Raw genomic sequence first — 15943 nt, 5'->3', positions numbered from 1 at the left:
CCGCCACCGCCGGAAGCCTTCACTTTCCTCCCTCAGGGTGGAGCGAAGTTTGGGCCCCAGGGTCCTACTACTTGTATCAGTCTCCAATAATACTTGATATTAAAGTACGAAACGAGATGGGTTTATTTTTGGCCTAAAGTTAATTCACGTTCTGTTTGGGTTTACCCCTCAACCAATGTAATGGTACAGTCACACATTAGCTCCGCCCCCTGACCTCCAGCCCCGTGACGCTCAAGGCGAAATGGCGTCTTCCGTTCTGTCGTCATCACGTTGGTTCGGAGGTAGGTCCACGCCGCAGTGCACGCCTCCCCAGCGCGCTGCCTCGCCTACGCCGTTGCTAAGCGGCCTTGGATACCTGGCCGTAGGATGCTGGGCGGTGTCAGGTGAAGATGGTGGTCACTGGGCCTCAGGTAAGAAGGGCTCCGACTGTGATGGGCCGGCATGGCCGTTGTAGTGTCCTGGGAGCTGGCGGGGGCCTCGCCGGCCTGTTCCTGGGGCCTCTGGACCAGTCTTGTGGAAAATCGAGGTCTTATGAGATAAAGTAAACTGAGGCCACAGATACAGGCCCGGATCCCGAACTTCGGACTGCATTCGAATCTCCGTTGCCTGTGGCTGGGCTGTTTAGTTCTCTTGCTGAGTATCAGAGAGCATTGTCTCATCCCGTTTTCCTAGGAATCCTAGGAAATTGTTGGGAATTTGTCCTACAGCAGAAATAACGGCAAAGACAGACATGTATAAATTCCAATAGGGTTTGTGAAGGCGAAATAATTGAAAAGATGTTCATGAAAGCAGTGGTGGAGTTCATTAGGGCATAATCATGCACTAGATCATGCAGCCACTATCCTAACCATGGAGACTTTTCTTTTAGTTAACTGAGAAAGGCTGGATAGGGTATTGTATGTACACATTGGGAAAACAATAGTGTACAAGGATGGTTGGAACATGAAAAGATAGTGGTGCTGTAATCATGAGGTTTGTTTTTGTTGAGCTTACAAAATGATTTTAAAGTTCAGTTGGAAGAAAAAATATGAGACTAGCCAGGAAAATTCTAAAAAGTTAGTGAGGATTAGTTCTCCAGCACCACCAGATATTATAACATATTATAAAGTTATAATAATTAAAATAGTATAGAAATGAGCAGGAACTTACATGCAGATAGAAAATAATGGAATTCAGAATAGATCCAAATACAAATACTTCTAGAGATTTATTATGTAGTCAAGGGGTATTTCAAATCAGCATTAAGAAGATGGTTTGATGTCAGGCAGCTTTATTGTAATTTAAAAAAAAAAAACAGTAATGAAGCTTATTTTGATCACCCAAATAAATTCCAAACAGACCAAATTTAACTTAACCACATAACAAAGTACTGGAAGAAAGCATTGTATTTGTAAAGTTAGCACAGCAAAAAAAAAAATTTCTAAATATGTCATGTAATCCAAAAGCAAGAAAGGAAAAGATACATACTATTGACTCTAAAAAATTTAAAACCTCTGTTTGGCTTCCAAAATTCCACCAAGCCAAACCAAAAAAGCTACTAGAAGCTAAGTCTAAAGACAGTTAAATCTATGAAAGTAATTAATGTCAGTTAGAAAAATATTAAACCAGGGGCGCGTGGGTGGCTCAGTCAGTTAAGCGTCCAGCTCTTGATTTCGGCACAGATCATGATCTCATGGTTAGTGAATTCAAGCCCCACATGGGGCCCTGCAGTTTGGAGCCTGTTTGGGATTCTCTCTCCCTTTCTCTCTGCCCCTCCCTCCCTCATGCTCTCTTTTTCTCTCAAAATAAATAAATAAACATTAAAAAATAAAGAATCTGAAGGGCTATACCCCACACTTAACAGTAGTTAGCAGTCAGAAATCAGGTGGGCATCATTGTCTCAGGGCATAAAGGTAGGGTGATGGCAGGGCAGGGTCCTGAGAATAGGCTGGTGGGAAGGCCAGGGCCAGAGACAGGAAGCAAAAGCCAGAGATAGCCTCAGGTTTCTGCGGCTGTGAGTATGCATTTCACTCTCAATCTTTGAGAATTGTAGGGATTTGGTAACTAGGTTGCAGCTGTATTTCCTCTCTTGATAAATTAGAAGAAGACTATTTTTTCCATTTATGGTCTTTTGGAATATTGTTTATTGTTTCATTTTTTCTGATCTCTTGTTTTTTCCATAAGGTAACCATGGAGAAAGAGCTTCGGAGCACCATTCTTTTCAATGCGTACAAAAAAGAAGTATTTACCACCAACAATGGCTATAAATCCATGCAGAAAAGACTTCGGAGTAATTGGAAGATTCAGAGGTGACCATATATATTGTTTTCCTTTCTAAGTGATGACAATAGCCTGCTGGTAATATTGGAAAGTCTTTACTTTCTTATGTAAGAGGTTGTTTAGGCAGGAGAAATTCAATATGAAGAACATTCAGAAGTAAATAAATTGATTATAGAGGCGCCTGGGTGGCTCAGTTGGTTGAGCATCCGACTCCTGATTTCGACTCCAGTCATGACCCCAGGGTCATGGGATTGAGCCCTACGTTGGGCCCCTCACTGAGCGTGGAATCTACTTGAGGTTCTCTCTCTCCCTCTGCCCCTCTCCTCTGCTTGCTCGCTGCCTCTCAAAAAAAAAAAAAAGTAAATAAATTATTATAAAAACGTATTTTTTTAAAGTTGGCAATTAGTATATTAAGTTGTCCCCCAAATCACAAATCAAATAATTATTCTAATTATACATACACAACTTTTTAAGAGGTTAGAGGCTTTCTCCATATTTTAACTTCGGGCAATACTTCAGTTTAGGGAAAGGAAAGATGAGAATTCCTCTCTGCCTTTGTTGTGTGTGTAAATGGTTTTTCTTAATGGGTAAGGCTATGTAATTATACAAACTAATGTAGAGTTGATTGAATTAGTAGTTGGAGGACTCTTTATACTCTTGTATGTTTAATTTGGGCATCTTGGCCTAGGGGAAGTATTTGAGCAGAGGCTGATCTCAGACAAGCCTGTAGAGGGGATTCTCACTTTGGGAGAGAGGCTGTACCTGATACCTCTAAATCCCTTCATCTCTGGGCCTCTGTGGCCTCTGGTTCCATACAGTCTAGAGGCTAGAGTAGTTCATAAATTGCTTTAAATTATGGATCTAACACTTTAAAAATCCTATTTCTAGTTTAAAAGATGAAATCACATCTGAGAAGCTAATTGGGGTGAAACTGTGGATTACAGCTGGGCCAAGGGAGAAATTTACTGCAGCTGAGGTAAGTAATATCCAAAAAGAAGAAATACAATGAGATGGTTGGCAGATGAGCTCTGAAATTCCGGATATGAATCCCACTTCACCATACACTGTATCACCTTAAGGTAATCACTTTCATCTCTTTTTTCATCGTGGAGTTGTTGTGATCATTAACTGAGATAATGCATATAAAGTGCCAGACGCATAGTTGAGGCTAATTAAATACTAGCCATACTTGTTTGCCACATTTGAAAATAGGAAAATTCCTTTTAAATTTAAGCTGTTTTTAATTCTATTTCATAGAGTAGACAAAGATAAACGTAAAACCCAGAACACAAGTATTGGTAAAAATGTAGAGAAATTGGAACCCATGTGCACTGTTGATGAAAAGGTAAAATGGCACAGCCATTATGGAAAACAGCATGGCAGTGCCTCAACAATTAAAAATAGAATTATCATATGATCCAGCAATCCTACTTCTAGATATATATCCAAAAAAATTGAAAGCAGAATCTCAAAGAGCTATTTGTACATTCATGTCTAAAGCAGCATTGTTCACAATAGCCAACAGGCAGAAGCAACCTAAGTCTACCAACAGATGAATGGATAAACAAAATGTGGCATACATGTGATAAATTACTATTCAGCCTTAAAAAGAGAGGCAATTCTGATACATGCTACACCATGGGTGAATATTGAGGATGTTAGGCTAAATGAAATAAGCCAGTTACAAAAAGACCAGTACTGTATGATGCCATCTATACGACATACCTAGAGTAGTCAAATTCATATAAAGTTAGAATCGTGGTATTTTGATAGAGATTGCATTGAATGTGTACATTGCTTTGGGTAGTATAGACATCTTAACAGTCTTTGTTCTTCCAATCCATGTACATGGAATGTTTTTTCCATTTCTTTCTGTCATCTTCAGTCTCTATAGAACTAGAGTGTATTGTGCTAAGGGAAATAAGTCAGAGAAAGACAAATATCCTACGATTTCATTCATATGTGGAATTTAAGAAACAAAACAGATGAACATAGGGGAAGGGAAGGAATAATAAGATAAAAACAGAAACAAACCATAAGAGACTCTTAAGGATAGAGAACAAACTGTGAGAGTTGTTGGAGGGAGGTGGGTGGGGAGATGAGCTAAATGGGTGATGGGCTTTAAGGAGGCCACTTGCTGGGATGAGCACTGGGTGTTATATGTAAATGATGAATCACTGGGTTCTACTTCTGAAACCAGTACTACAGTGTATGTTAACTAACTTGAATTTAAATAAATAAACTAAAAGAAAAAAAAATCGAGGTAGCCAGTGTTCGAGGAGGGGGAAATGGGGAGTTGTTTAATGGGTCTTGAGCTTCGGTTTTGCAAGATGAAAAGAGTTTTAGGGATGGATTGTGGTGATGGTTGCAAATAATGTGAATGTGCTTAACACTACTTAACACTACTTAATAGTTAAGATGGTAAATTTTATGTTATGTGTATTTTACCACAACTAAACAGAAACCCCAGAACACAGCAAGAGCCTTTCTCACAGAGATGTGAAAGTGCTTTGGTGCTCAGGGAGGGTTGTGGGGAGTAGGGAGGTGGTGGCAGGGTGACACCGGTGTGGTCCAGTCTTCTGCTCTGACTTTGGATGGGGACATAGGGAGGAGGTCCACAGGGAAGCATTTCTGTTCTTTTGTTTGTTGACCCAACTGCAAGGCCACCTTGTCACCTGAGAAGAGACATAACTGATCAGGTTCATTGAGAGAAGGAACAGGAATTCCTATTAGGAACATGGAGGTGGCCAGCTGCCCCCACCCAGTGAGAGCCTGAGGGAAATGTACACACAGTGTGCAGTGGCCTGCAAAGGAATACTATATTCCATATTCCCCGTTGATTTGGAGTGGCCTCACGCTACACGCTACCTCCCTTCTCCTCCTCCCCCACTCCCCTCCCCCCCCCCCCCAACTTCCCTTCTCCAACTAGTGAAGACAAAGAGACGTGAGGAGGTTTTGCTGAGGAGCAGGCAGTGTCAGGAAAGCCAGGGCATCTGGAAAGAGGGTCAGAGATAGGTGCCTGGTCCTTTCCCCAAGAGGGAACAGGCACTAGGTCAAACCTTACTTCGAGCTCTTAGAGATGGAAGGCAGTGTCTTCCAAATGATAGAATCCCTTGAGAGGCATATTTAGCCTAATAAAATGTTCTCACACCAGACCAGTTCCTGGCACCTTGCCTTCACTTTAGAGGTGGAACGAGGTAGGAAGGAAAGGCAGAAGCACTTTTAACTTTTTTATTTTATTTTATTTTTAATTTAAATTTTAGTTAACATGCAGTGCAACATTGGTTTCAGGAGTAGAATTCAGTGATTCATCACTTACATACACCTTTATTATTCTGAATTGAAAAGCCCAGGTAATATAACCCACCACCATTGAAAAAAGTGTCTCAACTGAATGTAGTTAAAAAAAATGAGTTCTAAAAGAACATGTGTACTTCAAATTGTCAATGTTTTGGTGTATAAACACTAGAAGAATATCAGTTTGTTACTGCTTGAGCATACATACATTAGAGCACCTCTTGATATTCCACATTTTGAAACAAAGGCTAAATAGGTATGTAGGATCCCCATGAAGGGCACAGTCTTGTGCAGAGTTCAGGATCTGTGAAATTATGTCTCATTTGGGAGCAAGCCCCCTTGGTGATGTTAACTGTTACACTATGTCTTCTATATTTGGGGGGCTGGGAGAGAGAAGGAAATCCAGGGAGTGTGCAAGAGCACAAAGGTTTGTCTGTAGCAAAGCTGGGCTGGGCCAGTGGTTTCCAAAGTGGGATGTGTGTGATCAATCACTGAGGTGCCAGGGGGAAATGATATTTGTCATATCTTTATTATCCTTCACATTTTTCCTTTTTGGGAGGATGTTCTATAATTATATAAATATACATACTTTACTTTTCACATTATTTGCTGTTGGGGTGCTTGAGGAAAGTTGAGGGACTATTGGTCTAGACCACTCACCCCAGGTTTTCTCAGGCTGGGTCAGCAAGGTCAGCCCTAGATTTTTCTCCCTTCTCTAGCTTTGTGAAAACAAGAGAGAGCTTCCTAGAAGATAAGCAGATGCCATGCATTTCTCACTAGGGCTTGATCAGTCAGTGACTTGACCAGAATTGCTCCCTGGGGGTGGTGTACAATACTCTCATCCTGAGTCCGTGGCTGGCAGGGCAAGGTATGGTCTGGAGCGATAGTGTTCAACCATGGGTGATTTTTTTCTACACACTCTCCCCTGGCCCCAGGGGACATTTGGCCATGTCTGAAGACCTCGTTGGTTGTTGGCAGGAGAGGGTAGGTGCAATTGGCATCTGGTAGATTGAGACCGGGGATGCTGCTCAATGACCTGTGAGCTTCTTTTAGCTAATACTTTCCACTTTGAGTTTGCTTTCCAGATAGTCAGTGTGGAAAATGTCAATTCAGTTTGAGTATTTTGGAACTTTGTACTTAAAAACAAGCTTGAAATCCTACATAGAGAGTAAATTTTATATATCTTACAGATGTTTATATTTAAGTGCCTCATAGATTTATTTATTTTTCTTCATAGTACTTTGGACAGAAGTCTTTGGGGTATATTCATAGATTTTTTTTTTTCTTTTATGTAGTTTGAAGTCCTGAAGAAATACCTTGATGGTGGTGGTGATATCCTTGTGATGCTAGGAGAGGGTGGGGAATCCAGATACGACACCAATATTAACTTTCTCCTGGAAGAATATGGAATCATGATTAATAATGGTAATTATTATCATTTTAGTAGAGGTAGCCGTTTCCTATTTATTATACATACTGTAGTCCTCTGGACCTAATAGTACAATGGGAAGAGCCCTGGGCTGAGGGTGCATGGTCCGGCATTCTGATCTCAGTGGCGGTCTGAGCCTTCTGGGGCTTTTTCCATTTATAAAGTGGGAGGAATTGCAACAGAGTTCCAGGGTTTCTTACAGGTCAAGTTTGTATTCATCTGATATCAAACCTATTTCTAATTAAGGTGCAACTTCCTCTCTTTGCCCTTTAAAGATGCTGTGGTTAGAAATGTATATTATAAGTATTTCCATCCTAAAGAAGCTCTGGTTTCCAATGGAGTCTTGAATAGGTAAGCATGTTGAAAGCAGAAATGTTTTTACAAATAATTCCTATCTTCTCTCCTCTCTTCTCACACATTCTTTTCGCTGGCCCTTTCTTGCCTTTTTGTTTTATTTCACTATATTGTAATTTATTTTATTGTATTACTTCTCATTCCTCAAGTTACATTCCTCCCATCTTTTGAAACCTTATTCCACATTCACCTTTTTGTCAGTTAATGCACTCAGCTATAAGCACAGAAAACCCTATTCAAATGGGATTAAACAATAAAGAGACTTTACTGATTCATGTCATTGAAAAGCCCAGAAATAGGGCAGGGTTAGGGTGTGGATTGAAAATTCATGATGTTGTCGGGCTCCAGTTCCATTGCTCTCCAGTTCTCTTGGCGTTGCTCTCCTTTGTGTGTGGGCTCAATAGTTTTAGCAGTTCCCAAATTTATATCTGCACGCCACATCATGAGAGCCTGTCTTGGTCACAGCGTTCCCAGCAAGAGTAGTCCTGCAGTTTGCTCTGGTGGAGCTGGCCTAGGCCACATGCCCATCCTGAACTGGTCACTGTGGCAGGAGACATAGAATACCCTGATGGTATGGCGAGGTCATATTCTCTACCCCTGGAGCCTGGGATGAAGTTAATTTTTTTTCTGATTTACTGGATCTTAGAGGATAAATTAGGGGCTTTGGCGAAGTGGGAAATGAATGCATGAGAGGAACACCATCAGGTGGCCTCTGTGAGCTTTTCCCTATATTCAAAAATTTTCATTCCACGCTTGAATTCGCTACATGCCAGGCACTCTGCTGAGTCTGATGATATGGAGTCTAGAATATAGGACTAGAATGTGGGTCTAGTCTAGAATGTGGTCTAGTATATTGATCCTTCCCTCAGGAGTCAAGAAAGAACTGATCCTCATATTTTAATGTTAACTTTTGCAAGCTACACAAAGTGGTGTAGGTGTATAGATGTACCTTTATTTAAGTTTCAAGAATTACATTTTGAACAAGTCTGAAAAATGCTTGCAGTTCATTCATACTTATTATTAATGAATGGGGTGTGAAATTCTAAAAATATTTTGTTTACTAGATTTTTTTTCTTCAAGGGAAATCAGCCGAGCTGCAGGGAAGGCTGTGCCTGGAATCATTGATGAGGAGAGCAGTGGAAACAATGCCCAGTGAGTGTGTTTTCTGAGGCTACCTAAAGAGGATGTATTTATCATTTTAAAGAGTTTTCTTTTTCAAAGTGAAGAGTTTTCATTTCTGATTACAAAAGTCATTCTTACCAAAAAAAACATTGTGAATAGTTCAAAGGAAGAAAATAGAAGCCCTCCACTGTAAATGTATGCTCCTTTCCCCAAAGATAATTATTCTTTTTTTTTTACTTTTTTTTTAATGTTTATTTATTTTTGAAGGAGAGAGAGACAGAGTGTGGGTGGGGGAGGGGCAGAGAGAGAGGGAGACACAGAATCCGAAGCAGGCACTAGGCTCCGAGCTGTCAGCACAGAGCCCGATGCGGGGCTCGAACTCACAAACTGCGAGATCGTGACCTGAGCTGAAGTCGGACGCTCAACCGACTGAGCCACCCAGGCGCCCCAAGACAATTATTCTTAATACTATGGTATTTAGATTTCTAGATTTTTTTCATATATAAAAATACAGATAGGTACCATATCCTTTTAATGACTAGATTAAATTTGAGTTATTCTAAGTTATCTAACCAATCTCCTACTATTGAACATTTAGGTCATTTATGACATTTTGCTTTATGTATTTATGTATTCATTTATTTATTTTAAAGTTTTTACTTAATCTCTACCCCCAACGTGGGGCTTGAACTCATGACCCTAAGATCAAGAGTTGCATGCTCTTTTGACTGAGCCAGTCAGGAGCCCTGGTGATATTTTGTTTTAATAGTTAAACCTAACGTTTATTGAACACTTACTCTGTGACAGGAATTTTTACCTCTTTCTAATCATCACAACAACACACTAAGATTATAGACGAGATACCAGAGAGGTTAATTGCCCAAGCTCACTTGACTAATAAGTGTCAGAACTTAGTTTTAAACTTCTGCTCCATGGCCTGTACTCTGAACTTCTGCTCCATGTTGATATTACAAACAGAATTTTATATTTGTTACTATAAATGAAGCACTTGGTGAATGTCTTTGTATGTACAATTTTTGTGCACTTATACAGATATTTTAGTAAGGCTAGATTCATAGCATTAGAACCTCTGGGTCAAGGGTTTTCCAGTTGATGCATTGCCAAATGTGATACTTCGGTAAATTGCCCTCCAGGTAGTCTATAGCACTTATTGTCCCTATGAACGTACTCCTTTTTCCTCTCTTGCCAGCTTGCAGTATTCTAGTGAAGGTGATATCTCTTTCTTTTAATTTGCATTTCTTTGATTATTACTGAGTAGGATGACCTTTAAAATCTTTTGGCTGATTGCATTTCTTCTGTGAATTTCCTCTTCACTACTTTATGCCCATTTTTATTGTGATGGTTTGTCTTTTCTTATGCATTTATAAGACTTCCCTGTGTTGCAGATATTTTTTCCAGTTTACCTTTCTATTTTGAGTTATTTCACCCCAAAGGACTTGAACATTTTATGGACTTAAAGCATATTATAAAACTCTAGTGATTAAAATAATGTGGTACTAACACAGAAATAGTGAAAAATAAATAAATTAGAATCAGACTCAATATATATGAGAGGTGGGAATTATTAGTTTATAGTAAAAGTGACGTTACAAACTATTGGAGAATGGATAGCACAATTGTGGGTAACCATTTGACAAAATATTTCCATTTTCACAACACACTCATATATTTCAGATGGATTAAAAGTTTAAATATTGGGGCGCCTGGGTGGCGCAGTCGGTTAAGCGTCCGACTTCAGCCAGGTCACGATCTCACGGTCCGTGAGTTCGAGCCCCGCGTCAGGCTCTGAGCTGATGGCTCAGAGCCTGGAGCCTGTTTCCGATTCTGTGTCTCCCTCTCTCTCTGTCCCTCTCCCGTTCATGCTCTGTCTCTCTCTGTCCCAAAAATAAATAAACGTTGAAAAAAAAAAAATTAAAAAAAAAAAAAGTTTAAATGTTAAAAATATAAAACCATAAAAGTACTACAAAAAAAGTATGGGCGAATATTTTATAATCTTAGAGTAGGGAAGATCTTTCTTAGGATAAAACCAAGGTAAAGTAAAGGGGAAAAACGTATGGCAATATATATCATAGAGTTATAATTATTGATATTCAAGAACCATAATCTAATTTTTTAAAATTTATGTCCAAGTTAGTTAACATATAGTACAATAAATTCAGGAGTAGAATCCAGTAATTCATCACCTACATATAACACCCAGTGCTCATCCTAACAAGTATCCTCCTTAATGCCCCTTGCCCATTTAGCCTGTCCCCCCACCCAAAATCCCTCTAGCAACCCTCAGTTTGTTCTCTGTATTTAAGAGTCTCTTATGTTTTGTCCCCCTCCCTGTTTTTATATTATTTTTGCTTCCCTTCCTTTATGCTCATGTGTTGTTTTTTTTTTTTAAATTTTTTTTAAATGTTTATTTATTTTTGAGAGTGAGAGAGACAGAGCATGAGTGGGAGAGGGGCAGACAGAGAGGAAGATACAGAATCTGAAGCAGGCTCCAGGCTCTGAGCTGTCAGCACAGAGCCCAACACGGGGCTCAAACTCACGAACCGTGAGATCATGACCTGAGCTGAAGTCAGACACTTAACTGACTGAGCCACCCAGGCGCCCCTATGTTCATCTGTTTTGTGTCTTAAATTCCACATACGAGTTAAGTCATATGATATTTGTCTTTCTCTGACTGACCAATTTCATTTAGCGTAATATACTCTGGTTCCATCCATGTTGTTGCAAATGGCAAGATCTCATTCTTTTATATTGTCGAGTAATATTCCATTGTATATACTTACCATATCTTTATGCATTCATCAGCCAACAGACATTTGGGCTCTTTCTGTACTTTGGCTATTGTCAGTAGTGCTACTATAAACATTGTGGTGCCTGTGTCCCTTCGAAACAGCACGCCTGTATACTTTGGATAAATACCTAGTAGTGCAATTGCTGGGTTGTAGGGTAGTTCTATTTTTAATTTTTTGAGGAACCTGCATACTGTTTTCCAGAGTGGCTGCACCAGTTTGCATTCCCACCAGCAGTGCAAAAGAGATCCTCTTTCTCCACATCCTCGCCAACATCTGTTGTTGCCTGACTTGTTAATGTTAGCCATCCTGACAGGTGTGAGGTGGTCTCTCATTGTGGTTTTGATTTGTATTTCCCTGATGATGAGTGATGTTGAGCATCTTTTCATGTGTCTGTTAGCCATCTGGATGTCTTCATTGGAAAAGTGTCTATTCATGTCTTTTGCCCATTTCTCTACTGGATTATTTGTTTTTTGGGTGTTGAGTTTATAGATTTTGGATAGTAACCTTTTATCTGATATGTCGTTTGCAAATATCTTCTCCCATTCCATTGGCTTTTAGTTTTGTTGATTGTTTCCTTCACTGTGCAGGGGAGGGGCAGAGAGAGGGGGGAGACAGAAGATCTGAAGTGGGCTCTGCATTGACAGACTGACAACAGCTAGCCCTGATGCGGGGCTCAAACTCACAAACTGTGAGATCACGACCTAAGCCAAAGTCAGATCCTCAACTGACTGAGCCACCCAGGTGTCCGGATCATAATCTAATTCTTAAGCTTTGTGTCAGCTTATCCAGTTGGTGTAGGTAAAAGCACTTGGACTTGGAGGTAAAAATTTTTATTGTTGTGTCTTACTTGCAAGGTGACCCAGGCAAGTTACTCTTAGCTTCTCTTCCCATGTCTGTGTAATGGAGACAATATGAATCTTACAAAGTTGTTGGGAAAATCTAGTGAGGCCATACTTGTAGAAGTGCTTGGTAAGGCACATGACATAGTATCTTACCTGCTGTTGCATTATTATGTCCTCAGTTGTGAAGGGCAGAGGGCTGGTTGGTTATTTTCTGGGTCATCCTGGAAGCAGCACTTTCTGGGCAGGCTTTGAAATGTGGAGAACTAGTTGTGCTTTATGTTTGGAGATATCTTGACCTATTGGAGTCTCAGGTTCTCATTTTGCCCATATTCTATCATGTCCCTTTTCCCTTCTCTCAGCCGTAGCCTCACCGGCTTTGTTTCAATTCCTTAAATACACTACGTTCATTCCCACCTTAGGACCTCTACATATAAGGCCCTAAGGCCTTACATTTAAAGTTGGAAATACACTTTCCCAGTTATTCAGTCTGCTAATCTTACTCATTCGTGTGTGGTTTGGAAAAGTCCTGTTTCTGTTTTTTGCATGGGTGTATAGCCTTATGTTCAAAGTCTTATCAAAATGTCAGTCTGATTGATTTCTTAGTAATAATAAAAGAAATAGAGGAGTATAAATAATAGCTGACAGTTTTCATCATATGACTCAAGTGTCCGTTCTCCCTTCCTCCTTGCGAATCATCTCCTTAGAGTGCGTTTGGGGAAAGTGTGGGGCAAGGATATGCACCGACATCCATGTAACCATTTTCCCCACATCCCTTTTCTTCCTGCATGGCAGCTATTCATTTTTTTTTTTTTTTAATTTTTTTTAACGTTTATTTATTTTTGAGACATAGAGAGACAGAGCATGAGTGGAGGAGGGACAGAGAGAGAGGGAGACACAGAATCGGAAGCAGGCTCCAGGCTCTGAGCCGTCAGCCCAGAGCCTGACGCGGGGCTCGAACTCACGGACCGCGAGATCGTGACCTGAGCTGAAGTCGGACGCTTAACCGACTGAGCCACCCAGGCGCCCCGGCAACTGTTCATTTATTTCTGCTTCTGGCCTAGGATTCATGGCCTATGGTCCCCTTCCCTGGGCTACTGCTTGGGTAGGGATGAAAAGGGGAGAATGAAGAATGTGGGGCAGGTGCCACTCTCACCCACAATATGACACAGAAGTCAAAGGGATAGGTGAGACTTGACTGAAGGGAGGGGAAGACTTAACACTAGCAGGAAATCATTGTGAACTTAAGCTAAAAAGAAAATTCTTTTAGCTTGGTCTAAGAGAAAGGAAAATTAACATTATCTTTATAGGGAGCTCTTCATGGGTGCTTCCCCCCACCCCCTGCCGATTTCTAACTTTATGCTTTGTTATAAGATTCCTGTTGCTCTCCATTCTGAGAGCACTTCCTTCAAATAACTACCTTTGCGGAGCTCCATCTTACTTTCAGTAAAACCTTAACCCCTCCTGCAGGGGTTGTCCATACTGCAGGGTCTGCATCCCACCCTTACCCGCCCCTCCCCCCCTCCTCCACCATCCTATACCCTTTCCAGGAGTACATTGCCTCAAGTCAGACTGATTCACTCTAGATACTCTTAGGTCTTGTTAGGACACAGTAGGGGAACGACTCCAAGGCAGGTCTGTGTAGCAGGTCTTTATTCACATAAGTACTCACTGGTAACACAGCCTTCTAATGACAGCCACTCATTCCTGGAGATAACACCAGTCAGATCTCTAAGGAAGAGGAAAATGTTTATCTGGAAGACATTGTCACACAGAGCAAGCTCATTTATAGCTCTAGTTCAGCTCTTAGATGAGACTCCTCTTCCTCCTCCTCCTCCTCCTCCATAGGGATTTCTTTAGTTCTTCTAGTTACAGTCATTTACACATACAATGAGAAGTTGTTAATTTACATTGATATATTTTTAAATGCTTTATTAAACCAGTAGCTAGAGTTATACCAGTTTTTGAGTTAACAAACTAAAGCTTAGAGAAAATTTTTTTTACGTGTTTTTTTTTTAAATTTTGTGTTTGATTTTGAATTGTTCAAGAAGCACTGAGATTATGTTCAAAAAATTTTTATTCATTTTTTAAAAAATTTTGATGATTTCTTTCATTTCTTACAGGGCTCTCACCTTTGTCTATCCTTTTGGTGCCACGTTGAGTGTCATGAAACCAGCAGTGGCTGTTCTGTCCACAGGCTCTGTCTGTTTCCCGCTGAACAGACCCATTCTGGCTTTCTATCACTCGAAGGTACAGCCTTTCTTAGATATGGGTGGATATGTTATTTTTATTATTGAAATAATAAAAACTACTATTTCCAGAGGGGTTTCATGTATTTTCTCATTGGTCTTTACAACAGCCCTGTGAGGTAGTACTTCAATTAACTATACTTTACTTATGGGGAAATAGCAGATCGTCCAATAATCGATGGAGTCAAGGCTTAAACCCAGCTCTTATCATTCTAAATCCACAGCTATTCTACTGTAGCATGAGGCTGTCTATATTATAACCGTCTGTAACTACAGGCTGTCATTCTGAGTGTAAGAGGACCCATTCAGGGAAAGGTTGAGTTAACAAACTATACCAAAACACACAGAATTGTGCTGCCTTTATTTTAGTTTGTCCCAGAGCAACATGTCAGAAGACTAGTTGTCATCCTGGAGACCCCACAAAATGTGGGAGCATGTAGTCCCAGAGGACATAGCCCCTCTCATTGCGACCCCACTTATCCACTGCCTTAAAAAAAATTTTTTTTAATATTTATTTTTGAGAAACAGAGAGACAGAACATGAGTGGGGGAGGGGCAGAGAGAGACGGAGACACAGAATCTGAAGCAGGCTCCAGGCTCCGAGCTGTCAGCACAGAGCCCGATGGGGGGCTTGAACCCACAAGCCATGAGATCATGACCTGAGCCGAAATCAGACATTCAACCGAGCCACCCAGGTGCCCCACCACTGCCTTTTAATTCGTGTTTTGCTGAAATCACTTTTATTTGTCTACCAATCACCAGCTGACCTCCCAGTTTTTCTTTAGTTCCTCATATCCTATTTTTCTTTGTGGGATTTAGGTATTTTTCCCTTCCATATTTAAAAGCTCTGACCTCATTTTATTAGAAAGTAAATAAATATCTATGCTGTGTTTGAAAGTGATATTTAGACAAAATTCAAAATAGTTATTATGGTTGTTATTCTCTCCCAAAAAACTGGAAATATTTCTTTAAAATTAAAGTATTAAATGATTTAAGATGTGGAAATAATTGGTCTACATAAACTGTCACTTAGTAGGCACAAAAGTAATGAGACACTGTCTTAAGGGGCCTCTGGTAGTGTAATACCAGAACTATAATTATTTTTTTATTTTTTAACACAGAGATTCTACCTGGCTTAATTAGTGGATTTTTATGAAGCCTCTATTAGATACAGAGTTCTATGCTAACTGTGGTGATTCTTCTTGAACTCATGAGATTATCATCTGCCCATTGCCTAACTATTTAAAGCCTGTTTTCCTAACAGGTGTTTAGTCCTACCTTATAAATACAATCTTTCAGAGAGGATGTTGCCTGTCACTTTTAAGTTTGTGAGATAAACCAGTGGAAGTGGGGGAGCAGTGCTGTCTCCTTGCCCAGGGCCATTGCCTTCTTGAGCTTGTCATGATCTTTTCTAGGTGTTTTACTAGGATAGACTCAATAATATCGAAAGAGCAAATCAGTCCTTGAGTAGATATACTCTTATTTAATTGGAACAAATTATAGACAAAAGCTGGAAAAGGAAGCTGAAGACAACGGTAGGATCTCCATAGGATCTCAATCGGACAGAATAAAAGGATTAAAGGAA

General features: G+C 40.2%; 1 protein-coding gene across 1 annotated transcript in view; it reads left to right on the top strand.

The window, feature by feature from the left end:
* The first annotated feature begins 267 nt into the window (after positions 1 to 267).
* IFT52 (intraflagellar transport 52) overlaps positions 268 to 15943 on the top strand; it is a 33579-nt gene continuing 17903 nt past the window's right edge. The window contains exons 1-7 of the mRNA XM_042930920.1: positions 268 to 410; positions 2164 to 2288; positions 3148 to 3235; positions 6852 to 6981; positions 7261 to 7336; positions 8420 to 8491; positions 14234 to 14360. Of these exons, the coding sequence (XP_042786854.1) occupies positions 390 to 410; positions 2164 to 2288; positions 3148 to 3235; positions 6852 to 6981; positions 7261 to 7336; positions 8420 to 8491; positions 14234 to 14360 (639 nt within the window). The 5' untranslated portion in view covers positions 268 to 389. The remainder of the gene's footprint in view (positions 411 to 2163; positions 2289 to 3147; positions 3236 to 6851; positions 6982 to 7260; positions 7337 to 8419; positions 8492 to 14233; positions 14361 to 15943) is intronic.

This window comes from Panthera leo, chromosome A3 (assembly GCF_018350215.1).
Source record: "Panthera leo isolate Ple1 chromosome A3, P.leo_Ple1_pat1.1, whole genome shotgun sequence".
Classification (NCBI taxonomy): Eukaryota; Metazoa; Chordata; class Mammalia; order Carnivora; family Felidae; genus Panthera; species Panthera leo.
This window is presented reverse-complemented; position numbering and strand designations above follow the sequence as displayed.